General features: G+C 48.9%; 1 protein-coding gene across 1 annotated transcript; it reads right to left on the bottom strand.

The window, feature by feature from the left end:
• Positions 1-294: 294 nt before the first annotated feature.
• Positions 295-16168, bottom strand: LOC108923357 (monocarboxylate transporter 2-like). The gene is made up of 4 exons (XM_018734035.2): positions 15931-16168; positions 9966-10109; positions 7367-8206; positions 295-572 (listed from the first exon to the last, which is right to left on the bottom strand). Exons 1-4 carry the CDS (start codon positions 16145-16147, stop codon positions 295-297), a joined length of 1479 nt encoding a protein of 492 aa, XP_018589551.1. The 5' UTR covers positions 16148-16168.
• Positions 16169-17049: the final 881 nt, after the last annotated feature.

Below are 17049 nucleotides of genomic sequence, written 5' to 3' on the forward strand. Positions count from 1 at the left end.
CTCTTGAGGAGAAACTCAAGATAATTGCCCAGCGTGAAGGCGGCGATCCCGTAACGGCCATCGCACGTATTTAGGTTATGATGTTCGGTAGGTTAGGTGCATTAAATGCATTTTCGACTTACGACGGGTCTCGCGGAACGTAACCCATCATAAATCGGGGACCACCTGTTCTTTTTGTCGAGCGTAATAAACTGCTCTATTAGACCGGGACCGGGGTTGGGCATCGGTGCAGTCGGGTAGCTGATGGTGCTTAAGGCATTCCTGTTGTCGCTTCAACTTTCCTCCACGACACATTCAGGGCAGCGGGTGAACTCGGGTGCGGTCGCCCTCCCCCTTCTCTTCCTGCTCGGGCATCTCGAACCCATCGGCCCCTCTCGCGGACCCTTGCTCCAGAGCAGACAGCCGCTTCATCTCCGCCTGTTCGACGGCACCCTTCTGGCTCCGCGTCTTGCTCTCCTCCAGCCGGTAGTTCCAGAAGTTCATGACGAAGAGGAAGAGGCCGCTGGCAAACATGACGGCCCCGGACATGAAGTGCATGTACATGTAGTCGCCGAAGATGTCCACGAGGACACCTGCAGGAGGGAAAGCACCGAACACGTGTCACGGCACAGTAACCACACAACAACAACAACAACAACTTTACTGGGCGGCACGGCGACACAAAGAGTAGCGCTCCTGTCTCCCAGCGCCTGTGTGGCACGAGAGGATGTGGGTTCGCTCCCCGCTCAGTCTGTGTGGAGTTGGCATGTTCTCCCCATGTCTGTGGGGGTTTCCTCTGGGTGCTTCCTCTGGGTGCTCTGGTTTCCTCCCACACTCCAAAGACATGCTGTTCAGGTTCACCCATAATGTGTGTTCCACTGATGTATGGATGAGTGACCCACTGTAAGTAGTGTATCTAGCAGTATAAGTCACCACGGTGAATAAGATGCGTGGGCTGAAAACACTACATAGAGTTCATAAAAATGTACTAACAACTTTCTCCTTAATTCTTCAACTGTTTATTCCATGCCCATGGATAGTAATTTATTTGGTTTCTGTAGACTGTGGGTTCTAAATGAGATGTTCCCACCTGTGTTTAAGCAAGACACCCCCAACCCCCCCAGCAATAAGAGGGTATAAAAGGCTGGTGTGACCGAGGTGCTTCTGGGGCTTGTTGATTCAGAGCAGAAGGCAAACATCTGGGAAGAAGAGCAATGCAATAAATATCTCATAAATTAATGTCTCCCTGTCAGTTATTGTGTCTCCAAAGAAGCCCGACTCGCCACCGCCATCGGCCCATAAGTCCAGCAGACTGAGAAACACCCACAATAACATTTTTATTGCTAAAGGTCTCTAATCACCTCCTGAAAGATCTGTCTCAGACTCTGGGTTTATTTCAGAATTCTCTCTTTTACTTTCGCCAAAGTCACTATGCATGAAGGGCACTTTTATGTCACTTATTGTGCAGCATCATTTTTTTCTGCCAAGTTCGTAAACAAAAGCCAAAGAAAGCCCATCAGCAGGTGGTGTCATGGTTACAGCTGCTGCCTCTGGACTCAAAGGACCTGGTTTTGAATCCCACCTCCTGCTGTACTACCCCGATCGAGGTACTTACCCTGAACTGACACTGTAAAAATTACCCAGGTGTATAAAGGGGTAAATCACTGTTAGTAGCTTAACACTAAGGCCCTTTTAGCTAAATAAATAAAAGTGCAGTGGAACAAGCAGACGGAGACCCCCTCCCCCCCGCCAGCCTTGAAACTGCGGCGGCGAAAAAGAAGAGCGGATAATCGGCCGTATAATACTACGGTACATTGTGATGGAACAATCGTCGCCTCCACGGAATTGCGTTTTATAAAAGGATCGGCACGAGGCGGCGACGAGAGGGTGATATTGAGCTCGGATCACCGTAACCTTACGAACGGCCAGCTTTGGGCTCAAACCCCGCAACTGTCCAGAAGCTCAAAGTGACACAGTTAGCAGATAATGATGTGCGAGGCCTTTTACAGCAGGAAAACGGTGTAATCCATAATGTAAATTAATATACTTAGTAGCGACACGGTGCTGTCATTTCTAAGGTTTGCGCAGGAGCACGGCTACCGTGGTGCCATCGATCGAGGCATTTCCCCAGAACTGATACAGTAAAAGTTAACAAAAAATACCAGAAAATTCTAGAGGAATCACATTCCCACTGAAGTCAGACACAGTGAGGTATCTATGGGTTTTTTTTTTTAAAATCATAAGTGCGACAGTGTTGCGTGCTGGAGGTTTACCGTAATGACGCGATATGGAGACGACCTGGGTCTTTCATTTGGTTGCCAAGCTGTTATCCAAATTTCATCAGGATTACAGAGAATCAGCACTGAGGGGTTGGGGGCAGCTGGTAGCGTAGTGGTTGGAGCTGCTGTGTTTGGATCCCAAGGTCATAGGTTCGATCTCCAGCTGTAGTACCCTTGAACAGTGTACTTACACTAAATTACTCCAGTAAAATCACCCTGCTGTACAAAGGGGTAAATAATTGTGACCCTAACATTCTAAGTTGCTTTGGAGAAAACACACACACACACACACACACACACACACACACACACACACACACACACACACACACACACACACACACGAGGTCATAGGGAGCTGGAGCCTAACCTAGCAACAGAGGGTGTGAGGCTGGGAGAGGTGGGACACACCCAGGACGGGACGCCAGTCCATTGCAAGGCACCCCAAGCGGGACTCGAACCCCAGACCCCCCGGAGAGCAGGACTGTGGTCCAACCCACTGCACCCCCATGCTTAACATCTTGAAACTATTGTACATAGAGGTATGAAGGGCACTGTTGCTTCCTCTATTCATAAGAAGTCTCCATGTCCTTCAGTTTTTCTTTATGGCTCACCATTTATTATCAGTGATCCAAAACAATTTTGCAGATACCAAAACACAAAACGAGTAAATCACTGTAAGTAGCTTAGTGTAGAAACCTCACAGCGGAAGTAGCTTTGAAGAAAGGTGTCGCAAGAATGAATAAATAATAATACTAACGATGGGAACTAGGGAGACCGCTGGTATGTTAATGCAGACGATGCCACCCGCAGATGTGGAACGTAACGCTTTTTTCATCATGTGAGCAACACCAGGCTGGAAGGTAAAAGAAAGCCTGGTCTGCGAATCTGCGGGACAAAAAAAATGAAACCGCAAAGGCGAGACTCGGGCTCTCGGAACGCATGACTGAACACGTTTCAAATAAACTACAGAACACACCTCCACATCATTCCCCATTAGACAAAACCTTTCCCCTGTAATTGAGACATTAAAAATGTATATCCAGAGGATGAGCGGCAATCCACACGCAAGGGCGCAACCGGGGAGGACCGTAATGGAACGGATTGACCGGTAACACAGCTGAGCTTTAATCTCACCAGCCTGCTGTTCCATCTCCTTCCCAGCATCCCCCGCTTCAGGTGTGCGGAGAATGGTAATAAATCGATCCCACGGACACGTCGCTCCCATAACCCCTCGGATGCGTCTACGGCATCGCGGGGCTTTGGCGGGGGAGGGGCAGGGGACGTGCTGGCGTTGTCGGACTGAAAGGGGTGCTCTTCGAAGGGAAACGAACACTTGACTCGAACCCGTCCAAGGAAAATGAGAGAAATACACCCCAGCAGACATTTACATTTATCCATTTAGCAGACACTTTTCTCCAAAGCAGCTTCCAATGAGCTCTAGTGCTACTGGCCAACACACCTTCTTCCCTGCGGTGACTTACACTGCTAGATACACCACTTACACTGGGTCACTCATCCACACATCAGCGGAACACTCTCTGTGTCACACACACAGAGACCTGGACAGCATGTCTTTGGAGGGTGGGAGGAAACCAGAGCACCCGGAGGAAACCCACACAGACACGGGGAGAACATGCAGACTCCACGCGGACCGAGCGGGGGTCGAACCGGCATCCTCTCACACCGCCGCGGCAGCGCTACTCGCCGTGCCGCCGCACCGGAGTCCCGCCGGCATCCTGCGCGCAGATCCAATAGGAGGCCGTGCGTCCATCTGTCAGCCAATATTTGCAGCTCTTATAGCCAAGTTGGCAAAGAGACTATTAATCAGCGAGGAAGGTTATTCATATAAGATACAAGCGACCCCTTTGTTTGTTTGGCATCTGCTGCCTCAGCGTGTAAATACTTTGAGGTCACTGAGCCCGTTTATCTGCCACCCTGGAACGCAGCTTATTGACGCCCTCAGTCTTCTGGCTGATTATCCTGAGGACCGTAGCGAAGTCAGACAAGCTGTTATCTCCGAAACGTCTTCCAGAAGCGGCACGCAGCGGTCTGGCTCCGCTGACGCAGCCCTAATTGAGCAACCCGTATAATGAGCGGGACCCGCTCGCACGGGGCCGAACGCCGTTCGGAGCGCGTGGGGGGTTAAATAAACTAGCTGCGAAAAATAAAACAAACGGAAAAGTTCCTAATGAGTCGCCCTGCGCGGCGAGGCGAGGCCACCGGAGGCAGGGTTCGAGGCGCCCTTGCACCGCTCCGTCGTGGCGTGAACGCTCGCCGCTCGCATTTCTCCTTCGCCATAAGCCCACGGCCATCATCGTCATTAAAGCGGCCCTTGATTGGCCTGCTAATTACGCCCATCATGCCCATCTGCTGGAGTCACCTCCTCTTTAATGTATTCGCCGCTTAATTACCACACAGGTAAGGGCCTTTAATGAATGTTAGCGCGACTTCACTCATTAAACGCAAACGCGAAAGGCTAATTACAGCAATTTCCGCCCTTTTTTTCTAATTAGGCTGACCCCGGCGCGAGCGGCCGTCCCGTAACGAGGGGACTTGTAAGGGTAAATGCGGCGCCCCTGCCTCCCGCGAGTCCCCTGTAATCACGCGGTCTGTGAGGGACGCCTCTATTTACTCCATTAAACGATCACCTCGGCGCGGGTCACGCAAACTACCAGACGGCCTATAAATTTCCACCTCGTTAAAAATCGGAGGCTGCCGCGCAACGGCAAGGTGTGTCCGGTAGCTCGTTTGTTCCGGAAAACGGCCTTTTCGAGCCGTCGTTCCGAACCGTCTAGAACGGACGCTTATTACTCGCATCTATTTTCCAGGCGCTTGCAGGACGCTGCCGGTCCGAGGGTCAGAAGGCGCGTGACTCGCGAGCGACCCGAAATTACGGCTGCCCTCCCGTGAGATGTACGGTACGACGCACTGCCCAAATACCTCTTATTGTCTCGGTTTCAGTCCGTATCTCGGCGTCTAGTGGCGTTTCATTTACTAGACTTTTCGTTTGTGATTCCCTAATGGCTACTAGGAAAAAGTGAGAATTCATCTTTGCTAAATGAATACTATATTCTAATTCTATACAGTATTAGAATATAGCAAAGCAAGCAGGTCCAAAGCGACTTCCGATGAACTCTATGTAGTGTTATGAGCCCACACACCTTATTCACCGCGGTGACTTACACTGCTATACGCTACTTACGCTGGGTCACTCATCCATACATCAGTGGAACACACACTACGAGTGAACCTGAACAGCATGTCTTTGGAGTGTGGGAGGAAACCAGAGCACCCCATAGGGAGAACACGCAAACTCCCCACAGACTGAGCGGGAATCAAACCCATGTCCTCCCGCACCACACAGGCACTGTGAAACAGCAGCGCTATCCGCTGCGCCACCATGCCACCCGTTTGCCATTTCAACATGAGCGATGTATGAAATTAGTTGAACTATACAACAAAGCCCTACTGTACAGAATAGAATTCACAGTGTTCTTATGGTTCACGCAGTACAGTATGGAAGGGAAAAGGGGGATTTTCGACTAACCATGCGTTCGACTTACGACGGGGTCATTCTCAACAGACCGCTGTCATACGCTGGGGACCCACTGCACAGTAATTTTCCTTTTCGGATGTAAGAATGTGCACAATACATAACTTGGCGTGCTCTGGGTTTCATATAAATGCAAATACACAAACGCTGTTTGGAAAGCAATTGTTGTTTTTGCTAACTTAAATGCGCCGAGGAATATAGCTGACTCTCAAGCTCTCTTTCTGACACGCTGCACATGCGCCATCCTACTTTTATCAATAGCATTTAGAGCGAAATTTTCAAAATATCTAAAACGCATATTTATTCAGCTAATGCTTTTCCCCAAAGAGACTTGCAACGATTTACCCGTTTACGTAGCTGGGAAATTTTTGCTGTTTCAACCGAACGTGCTACGGCAGGAGTGAGACTTGAGCCGGGGTCCTTTGAGGAAGCGGCGCTAACCGCTACACCGCCTAGTGACCCGCCATAATCGATTCCGAAATATCAATACGCCGTGTGACTCCGCAAGCGGGTGCATGGATCGCCACGGCGCTCAACGAGCGGAAGTAAACCACAGACGAACGCAACGCTCGACCTTTATGTGGATCAGGCTACGGTAACACCCAAGTATTTTCGCAAGGCGACCTCAGAAGACCCCACCGAGGCACGTGAATGAACGCCAGAGGCCTAACGGAAGTGAGAAGAGATGAAACACAATGACTCACGGGGGGCGTCTGGCTGTGCGGGGTTCTTTCGGGGCGATGGCAGCCTCACCGACACTAACCAACGCTGCCCCTAGCGGAGGACTGCGGCAAAGGCAGAGAGAAGCACGCTCGTGGTTTCCCGCGTGAACCTCGCCGGGGAACCCGCGGCGCCGGGCGACCGCCATCGCATTTACGAGCTCTTAGCTGCCGAAAACGTTCCGGAGCGCCCGCAGGGGCGAGGAATCCTCCGGCGGACGCGCCCCGAAAGCCAGGGAGTCCCGACCGCTGCCGCTGTAAATAAGCGCGACCAATTACGGCTTTTCTCTGGGCGCCTAGCCGGGCTACTCACCTAGCAACGATAATCCGATTGTGCTGGAACGAATTGCAATAATGGCAGCGACAAAAGCTTCTGTGCTGCCCTTCTGCATGTTGGGCTCAGCAAAACAATACAGTGAGCGGTAGTGTTATCTTACCCTACTCTCTAATTTCTAGCAGCGGGTGGCGTAGTGGTTAAACCCATTACCTTGCGATTAAAGGACCCAGATTTTAATCCAGACTTCTGCTGTACAACCCTTGATCGAGATACTTACCCTGAACTGATGGCAGTAAAAACTACCCAGCTGTATAAATGGATAAATCAGCGCAAGTAGTTTAGAATGCAAACTTGAAACTGTAAGTCGCCTTAATAATGTCTTCAACCTCTGGACCACTTATGGGAGCAGCAGGTGGCGTAATGCTTACAGCTGATGCTTTAACGTAGCAGTTCTTCATTGATTCGCTTATTCATTTATCTGGCACTCTGCTCCAAAATGATTTTGAAGGTATTCGTTTGTGGGAAGGGGACTGCACGGGAAGAAATAAGGTCCTACCTCCGACCGGCGGCCCCAGAAGCACCGGGCAACATTCGACGACGGTGACGAGTCCGACGGCGCTCGAGAAGCGCCGGGCACCGACCAGGTCCATCAAGCACTCGAAGAGCAAGGCGCAAACCATGCCGAAAGCTACACCTAAGGAAAGGGAGTAAGCCACCAGCACCCCATAGCCCATGGCCAGGGGGCAGAGGAGGTTGCAGACGCCGTTGTACGTCACCGCGAAGCTGAACAGGTATTGAATCCGCGGCCGGATCCACCTGGTGTTGGCCAGCAGGCCGGTGCCCGGCCGCGCGATCATGTCCACCGCCGCCAGGATGGAGAGCAGGGAGGCGGCCGAGTACTCGTCGACACCTTGATGCTTGGCGTACGGGGCGAGGAACACGATGGGGGCGAAGAAGCCGAAGAACATGACCGCGTTCCCAACCAGGTAAATGAGGAAACCTCGGTGTCTGAACAGGGAGAAATCCATCAACTTGCTGACGTCGCCCGTGCTCCGGTTCTTCGCCCCGGGCTTCCGCTCGCGCTCCGTCGGATCTGCGTCCCGAGGGACGGAGCCCTTGTTAGAACCCGCGCTTCTAGTCGCTCCGCCGGCCTTCCCTTCGCCGATGGGTCTCATCAGAGCCCCGGCTACACAGCAGTTCAACAGCAGGGCCCCCAGGATGAAGAAACTGTCCCTCCAGCCAAAGCTGTCAAAGAGGAACTGGTTGAGAGGAGCCAGGGCGGAGAGGAAGACGGGACTGCCGGCCATGGCCAGGCCATTGGCTACAGGCCGCTTGGCCAGGAAGTACTTCCCGATTATGGTGAGAGACGGCTGGAGGTTGAAGGAGAGTCCAAATCCTGCACCATAAAGGGAGCACAATTTAAATTTGCATAGTCTCCTTCCTAAACGCCCGCACCGTAAGATTAAATTATGAGCAGGGCTACTTTGTGTATATTAAGGTTCCATCTCGCTTCAGATTGCCAACTAAAATCTCATTATTGGAGGCAGTAATTTCAGAAATAATGTGTCCATTTAAATGGTAATAAATTAGGACTCAAAGTCATTCGTTCACTGCTACTCTCCACCCGAAAAAATCCAATTTAATTGTCTCGTTCTCGAAATGAGGGTTTGACTCTTTAAATGAGTCTTCGCTTTAAAATAGAAAACTCCTGGACTGATTCATTAGGTAATTTGGAGGGCTGTGAAATATCTACCTAAATACCCAGCGTTCGCGATTGCCTATAAAGCATAACGCGCAAAACGTCATTGAATTTTTTATGTTTACCACTTCTGTTTAAGGTGATCATATGCCGGGCGACAGACGCAGGCCGAGAAAGAATTTCGCGTTTCTACGAAATTATAGTCGACTGAACATTTTGCACACAGTTTCAGTGTTGAGAAGAACAGAAACTTAACGTGCAGAGCAGCGTAATATAAAATATATTGCAGGAAAAGTAAGTATCGTGTATAAGTAGGTCTTGCATATGGAATATACAGTACATATACGGCATATGATTATATTATATAACAGAAATACATCTTCCACGCAGCATATAGGGCATATATTATACAACGGACATAGATCTCGTACGCCATATATATGGCGGATATTGGAAATACATCTTAAATATAGCCTGTTCAGACTGTCGGTCGTCGGGGTGCGGGGCGGAGAGGAAGTGGCAAACGGACCAAGGTTGCTCACGCCTCCCGCTTTCTGAAGGCCATCCCATCTGTGCGCGTGTTTATTATTTCCCGTCAAGAGCCCTGGGCGAAGCCCGTCCCTCCCCTCGCGCAGAGGAGCCAAGCTGGGACGAGGGGGACATCTGTTGCCGCGGCAGCCAGGTAAACTTCCGAGGCATTCCAGAACGCCGGCCCCAGCGGCTCCGTGGCTCCGTGGCTCCTCGCACGGCAAGCTCGCCTCCTTCTCCACCAATTAATTATTCACGCCCGGCTGTTCCCCGTGTAATGAGTCTCGTGGGCTGCTCTTTGGGGGGGGGGGTGCGGTGCGACAGCCCACAGTCCAACACCGCTGGAGCCGCGCCACCCGGCGGCCGGTCCCCCCGCTCATACTCAAGGGAACGGCCGAGAGCAGCTCGAGAGCAGCCCGCAGCCTCCTCGCACGCAGCGGATGTGGATGAGATGGTATTACGTCCGATGTGATTTTGTCTTTGCAATTGGCTTAACGAAGGATTTCGAACGAATAAACGGACAGAAAGACAGGCGGGCGGATAGACAAAGTGCAGGGGAGTTGGGTAAACGGGCCCCAACGGGCTGAGAACAGCGCAGCTTCGGAGGTAAATGAGACACCAGCTGCTCGTGGCGACCCGGAACCCTGCGGTAACCCCACCCTCGCTGTACCACAATGTACCGCAAAATTTCTGCTCTGCTTTGTACATATACAGCACTATTACTTTGCTGTACCAGTGATCCGTTTGTTGTCAGAGGGAAGGAAAGAGAGAAAGAAAATCAAACTCATGCCTCTTCCTGTTATTTGCGTCACCAGCTAAGATGCATCGTTCTCGAGTAACCAAAAGACGAGGAGCTACGGTTCCCTCAGATCATTCTAACACCACTCCGACACCATGTGTATTTAGATATAATCGATGAAAGAATTACCTCCGATAACTCCGACGCACACGTACAAATGCGTAATTGTGTTGCCAAATGAGGCGGTTACCATGGCAACCCCACACATGATCCCGCCAGCCATCACTACGGGTCGACTTCCGTAGCGATTGACCAGAACGCTGCTCGCGGGCCCTGCAACGACAGGGGGAATAAATGAGGGCGTTAAAGGAAAATCGGCCGAAGGGAGCAGAGAAAATACAATACATTTAAAGTTCAATGTTTACAGCTTGTTAAGTAGCAGAGATGCAACCCCGAGTCGATAATTTAGAGTCGTGTTTTTGTATGTCATCGAGAGCCGGATACAAGAACGTTAATCTAATATACGGAGCGAGCTTCAATGCGTAACTAGGGTTAATCGGTCTATTTGCCACCATGCGCGCCAATGCCGACCCCACGGGGTGTGGGATCCGGATCCTTCCAGGCTCTGGCCTGCGGCGCCAACCCTCTCTAACAAACAGCAGGCGGGAGGCAACAAGAGAGGCGCGCCAGGGCTTATCAGTCGCATCCCCGTCCCACGGGCGACGCGCCGCGCCCTTCTTCTCCGGCCCGGACGGCACGTCGAAGTCTCTCGCCGCAGGTCACGCGCTCGACAGTGATTAATCGCAACGCGGCATCATGTGACCGAAGGATCGCCGCTCCCGGTTCCCACGTGCCCCGAGGTGTAATGACTCGAGCAGCATTTCTGCACTTTTGGCAACGGCATTGCTCAAATGACGTCTGCCCCGTCACACACGCTACGGTCCTAATTAATCTATCTTAAGGTGGCACGCTGCTTTATGCAGTCTCAGGGAAATAACCCTGTTTTTCCTAAAGCTTTGCCCCACAACACCCGACACTAGCAAAGAACCTTGCTTACTAAGGCAAATGTTCTTGTTGTGGAAAACCTATTATTTGTTTGCCACTACAGATGTTGGGTGTGATTTAATATATTTTTGGCCTTAACGATACATACAGCGCCGTGAAAACAGTATTTGCCCCCTTCCTGATATCCTCCTCTGTTATTGCAAAATTTTTACATTGTATGTTTTTAGGTTTTCCAAAAAAAATCTAATATTAGATGCGGTGGAACGACCTCCCCCCTCACTCAGAACTGCTGAATCTCCACATTTAAAACGGGTCTTAAATGCTTCTCTTCTAGACTCACTTTGCCCATCATCTCTTAAGTTCACGTAAGGTATAAATGTTCATGTTCTATAACTTTAAGATCATCCCGGATAAACCTTTACACAGCTACTCCTGTAATGTAACATATATGTTTATATAGAGTATCTCAAAAAAAAAAAAATTATTAGGAAAGTGATCAGGAATCGGGGATATTCCGATGAAGTTTTATGCAGCTACTCACGTGATGAACGTTGGTTCATATGGTGGAAAGAAACAAACCAACTTCACGTCTGCATCTAAGTGTCTCTTCCTGCTCATGTAATGAACACGTTGTATTTTCTATGAGATGTTCGTCGTCTGCTAAATTAATAGACGTAAATGCAGACAAAGGGCTCCTGAGGGAGCAAGTAACTCTTTTTCACTTGTCTCGTTCATGCAATGAAAAAAAAGATCCAACACCAACTGGCGCTGCATGACAAAGTAATTGCCCCTTTACGCCGGTTTCGCCACCTTTAGCCGCAATGACCGCAACCAAAAGCCGAATAAACACTAACACAGCTGTGTTATTTTAAATTTGCAATAATGAAGGAAAGCAGGAAAATGTACAAATACTCCTTCGCAGCACTGTATACCAGTGTAGAAGGCTGCAGGGGTATAGCAGAGTTGCCACGTTGCTCTCAAAGGACGCAGGTTCGACTCTCGCCTCCTGCTGTAAAACCCTTCGTTAAGATACTTACTCTGAATTTACGCAGTAAAAATTACAGAGCTGCATTCAGGGATCCAGAACGGTCCCGACTGCTACGGTTACCGAAACTCGAACGCTGTCCCTCTCGAGGAAAGGTTACCGTTTACCTCCAAGGGACCACGGTGGACCCTCAAAGTCAACAGTAAGGACTATAAAACTGGCAACCTCAAGGAGTGAACAGATTCCCAGCCCATATATATTTACAGCCATGTATTATTTCTGGGGAAATGAGTGCCTTCTGTTTTCTCTTAAAATACACTGTTCATAAATTGTTGACTTTGGTAATGGCCTTGCAAATATTTGCATCTTCATACACATCACAGATGTCTACTGTTTTACAAAGTTCTTCAGCTTCTGCTGTATTTGTGTAAATGTAACTAAAGTTTTTACCTAATGTATGTATTTAAAGAATTTATTTCAAGTATGGGGGTGAGGTGGCGCAGTGGGTTGGACCGGGTCCTGCTCTCCGGTGGGTCTGGGGTTCGAGTCCCGCTTGGGGTGTCTTGCTACGGACTGGCGTCCCGTCCTGGGTGTGTCCCCTCCCCCTCCGGCCTGATGCCCCGTGTTGCTGGGTTAGGCTACGACTTGCCACAACCCCACTCGGGACAAGTGGTTTCAGACCGTGTGTGTGTTTCAAGTATAAAGATGAAGTATCTATCATCAGCCATATCTCAGTCTACTATCTATTTAAAGTCAGTCTGTACCTTCACATTTATTCACTTAGCAGACACTTTTCTCCAAACTGACTTACAATGGATACTATGTAGTGTTACTGGCCCACACACCTTATTCACCAAGGTAACTTACACTGCGTCACTCATCCATACATCAGTGGAACACACAATGGGAGAACCTGAACAGCATGTCTTTGGAGTGTGGGAGGAAACCAGAGCAAACCCATGCAGAACACACAAACTCCGCATGGACCGAGCAAGGATCGAATCTATGTTCTCTCGCACCACCCAGGCGCTGTGAGACAGCAGCCCTATTTGCTGTGCCACCATGCCACCCCATACCACTCGCTGTCTGTCTATATCTATGTCTATCTGTCTGTTTATCTCATTAGGAAGTAGGACTAATAAATACATTTTAACCACACCGCTGCACATTTTATTTCAATCGCAAAATATGTTGAGCCGTTTAAAATCACCAACATGCAGCACAAACTGCACTTGCAGATGTAAAAGTAGGTGACACGTAGAAAGAAATCTACAAAACGAGAATCTGGAAATAATTATACAAATAAATCAGAACAAATGTAATAAAATGGTGGGATTTGCTCCGCGTGAACCGCCAAGTTAGTTTCTAGGGTGGGAACTGCGTTGGGGCAAACTGGGGAGAAACGGGGGGGAAACGTGGCATAATAGTTTACATCACATTTACATTCATCCATTTAGCAGACGCTCTTCTCCAAAGCGACGTGCATCTCATAGAAAATACAACTTGTGCATCACATTAGGAGAAAGAGACACAGACGCAGCAGAGAGAGTCAGAGATGCTGCCTTGAGCTCCAAGGGCCGAGGTCCAAATCCCATCTCCTGCTGTAATGCCCTTGACAGAGGTACTTACCCCGAACAGATACGGTAAAAGTCGTCCTACGGCAGGTGACATCGTAAGCTGGTTCGGAGAAAAGCATCAGATAAACGAAATTTTGATCTCGAGTCGAAACCTGGAAGCGCTGCTTTGATGAGAACAATGAGGTGAAGTTCTCTTGCTGGGGGTATTTCCAACAGGTGTGACACAGCAGCACCAAAAGGGACAGAACTAAACAGGCAGAAGGTCCAGAACACAGGGGCTTGTACACAAAGGCGAGGTACTCAGCCTCAATTACTCTAACTCCGCGAAATGTACCGCGTTCCGCACTAATACCACACAAAGACCCGGCGCGTGTGACCTTAAGCGGCCGAACGCGTATCGGTCGACCGGCTGGCGGAATTTCTCTCACGCGCTTCTCCCTTCTCCCTGCATTCCGGTGACTTTCCAACTTCTGAAGGTCGCGGGGAAGGAAGAAGCTCGGCGGCCGAGAGCGAAAAAGCGAGCAGATGAAAGACCTCGCGACTGCGGCCGCGGAAGGAGCGAGCGCAGCATACAGGCTGCTCCTGGCCGGCGTACCCGCGCGGGCGGAATAAGTCGAAAGCTTTTTAATTTTCCTGAATGAAACTCCGCTCCGTCCTTCTTGTCCTTTCCGCCGCAGAGATGACATTGCGAAACGAAGCCAAGGACAAAATGATGGAGCTCCGTGCCTCCATGGCTGTACATGGGAATATTTCACCTGTGATCTCCCTGCTGCTATTACAGGTAAGTGAGAAATCATTGGCCGGTAACCTTGCGAGGCTCTATAATAAGCAATCCGTTCCCAATAAATAGCCTCGGTAAGACAGTGTTATCCAACATGCCCGCAAGGAGAAAAGTAACATCTACGAAAAGCCGCGCCGGATTTCATAAACCATCTCATTTTCTGTAATTATGAGAAAAAAAACCATGCTGGCCATTTATCACAAGGTGTGTCAAACTTTTCACAACTAGGCTAGCATATATAAGTATTGAAAAGCCAGTCAGTGACAGGTGCTAAAAAATAATAATTTAGCCTGGTTTTGCTCATCAGCAATAAGGAAATAAACCTGTTGCTCCAAACTCAGATTTAGGACAGATGTCCGTCCGAGCGTGTGGGTTTAAATTTTCATCCCCAAACAGGCCCACCAAAGAGGAACATGTCCCACGATGTAATTCTCATCACGATGACCACATTGTTTAAAAACAGTAACGGTTACATGTATTTATTATCAGACGCTTTTCTCCAAAGCCACTTCCAATGAACTCTGTGCAGTGTTACGATCCCACATCCCTTATTCACCGCGGTGACTTACCCTGCTAGATACGTTACTTACAATGGGTCACTCATCCATACATCAGTGGAACACACACACACACACACACACACACACTCTCTCCGTCACTCACACACTGTGGGTGAACCTGAACAGCATGTCTTTGGAGTGTGGGAGGAAACCAGAGCACCCACAGGAAACCCACACAGACACAGGGAGAACATGCAAACTCCACACAGACTGAATGGGGACGAAACCCACGTCCTCTCACATCACCCAGGCACTGAGACGGCAGCACTACTCACTGTACCACCATGCTGCCCACTAAATTAAGCCTTGGTTAAATTATTAATAACAATTATTTAAACATAACATAATAATATACAATAACATTAAACTAACCGTTTCGGTTGTTGCGTTCGTTTCATGCATCGTTTTCTCAATTCGACTTCAAATTTTCAGATTGTTTCACGGATTTGTTCGATTTAATTTTTTGCGTGGTACTGCTCACCCTCCATAACGTCGTGTCAAAAACGGAAATAAACGTCACATATTTAGAATGATATGAGAGAAGTAAAAGCAAAAAATAAATTCACCAGCAGTGGCTCTCATGCCCTGATAGGACCGCATCTTCAGCGACGCAAAGTCCAACACGGTGAGCAGAGAGCAGCACGATGTATAAAGGAGTCCAGGAATGCGGTGCATGGAAAGACCCCGAAACGCAGGAAGATCCTGTTACCCCGACAAAGTGCCGCTGCTGAAATTTGAACTTCCGAACAGCCGAGCCCGTTCGGTCGCCACCGCCTTTTCCACTCGTCGTCGAGCTCTAGCACACGCCCTGAGAAGCGCTCGGCTCCTGAGAACGTCTACTTTCCCCAGCAGGGATGTTCGCTAAGCTTCGCTGAAAATTCTTTAACTTCATCTATGCAGCTCAATTCATTCATGCAGCTGCTCGTGTGACGAACGTTGCTTCATATGGTGGAAAGAACAAACTAAGTGCACTTAAGTGTCTCTTTCTCCTGATGTAACGAACACATTGTATTTTCTACGAGACGCTCGTCGCTTTGGAGAAAAGTGTCTGATAAATGAATACATGTACATGTAAATTTAAGATTTTTCTTGACATGGAACACTCAGCAACACGAATATGACCAGCGGACGCATACGGTAAAACGGGATGCAACCCCACGGTCCGGGCGCCCCGGATGAAAGTGGCTTTAACGTGTCGCCCATCGAATTCCGCCACTCGTGTTTCGGGACTCATTTCATAACTCACCTCCCGCATACATAGCAGCCAGCATGATGGAGGAGATCCAGGCGATGTCGCTGTAGGACACCGAGAAGTACTCCTGGATCTCCTTGAAGTAGATGGTGAGAGCTTTGGGAAAGGCGTACGAGAAGCCGATGGAGATGAAGGCTCCGAACACCACGACCCACCCCCAGCCCCCATCCGGAGGGGTGTACCCCAGATCTGTGGTTGGTGCAGAGGGCATGGTGAGTCTGCTGCGGTGAGAAGAAAGCGGAGACAAACAGAAAATATTGCTTGAAATATTTACATATTTTCCACGGGAATAAATAATTTTAGCATTCGATGTAATTTTAACTGCAAGCTTAACTTTAACTGCATTATTAAACTGTATAAATTCAACTGCATTTAACTGCACTTCTGCAAAATTTTTGCTTTTTTTCTAAATATATGATAATTGGTACTTTTATTATAAAATTATCATTTCATTGACCATTAGATGTGTTTAACACATTCAGACCACCTATTTGATGACAATGCACTGAGATACTTTGTTAAATTCTCTATAAACCCATTCAAAGTTTGTGAGAAGTTTACAGAAGAAATCAATGAACCAATACCTTATCAATAAATGAATGATTATCACTGAATGTTAGTGAACACATAACCCCTAGTTCAGCCACGGTTACAGGATAAGAAAAAAGAAGAGGTTCTTTTTTCTTCTGCAGAAGCAAAGTGTGAAACTTAAAATATTTAGGAAAGTTATGGAAGCGCTTCCTTAAAGCATCAGCCTAAAAAATAAACACATAATAAATTAAAATAAAACCATTTTATGCAAATATTTGTAACATCACTGTCATCACATTACACACACACACACACACACGCACACATTGCCTGAAACCGCTTGTCCAGAGCGGGGTCGCGGCGAGCCGGAGCCTAACCCGGCACCGGAGGGTGCAAGGCCGGAGGGGGAGGGGACACCCCCAGGACGGGACGCCAGTCCATCGCAGGGCCCCCCAGCGGAACTCGAACCCCAGATCCACCAGAGAGCATTAAATTCTTTAGATATCATCAATTTCCCAATATCTTGGTGCAAAATAAATTGATTTAACATATTCTAGTTAAAGGTTAGCACTGGGCGGCATT

This window comes from Scleropages formosus, chromosome 22 (genome assembly GCF_900964775.1).
Source record: "Scleropages formosus chromosome 22, fSclFor1.1, whole genome shotgun sequence".
In the NCBI taxonomy this organism is placed as follows: domain Eukaryota; kingdom Metazoa; phylum Chordata; class Actinopteri; order Osteoglossiformes; family Osteoglossidae; genus Scleropages; species Scleropages formosus.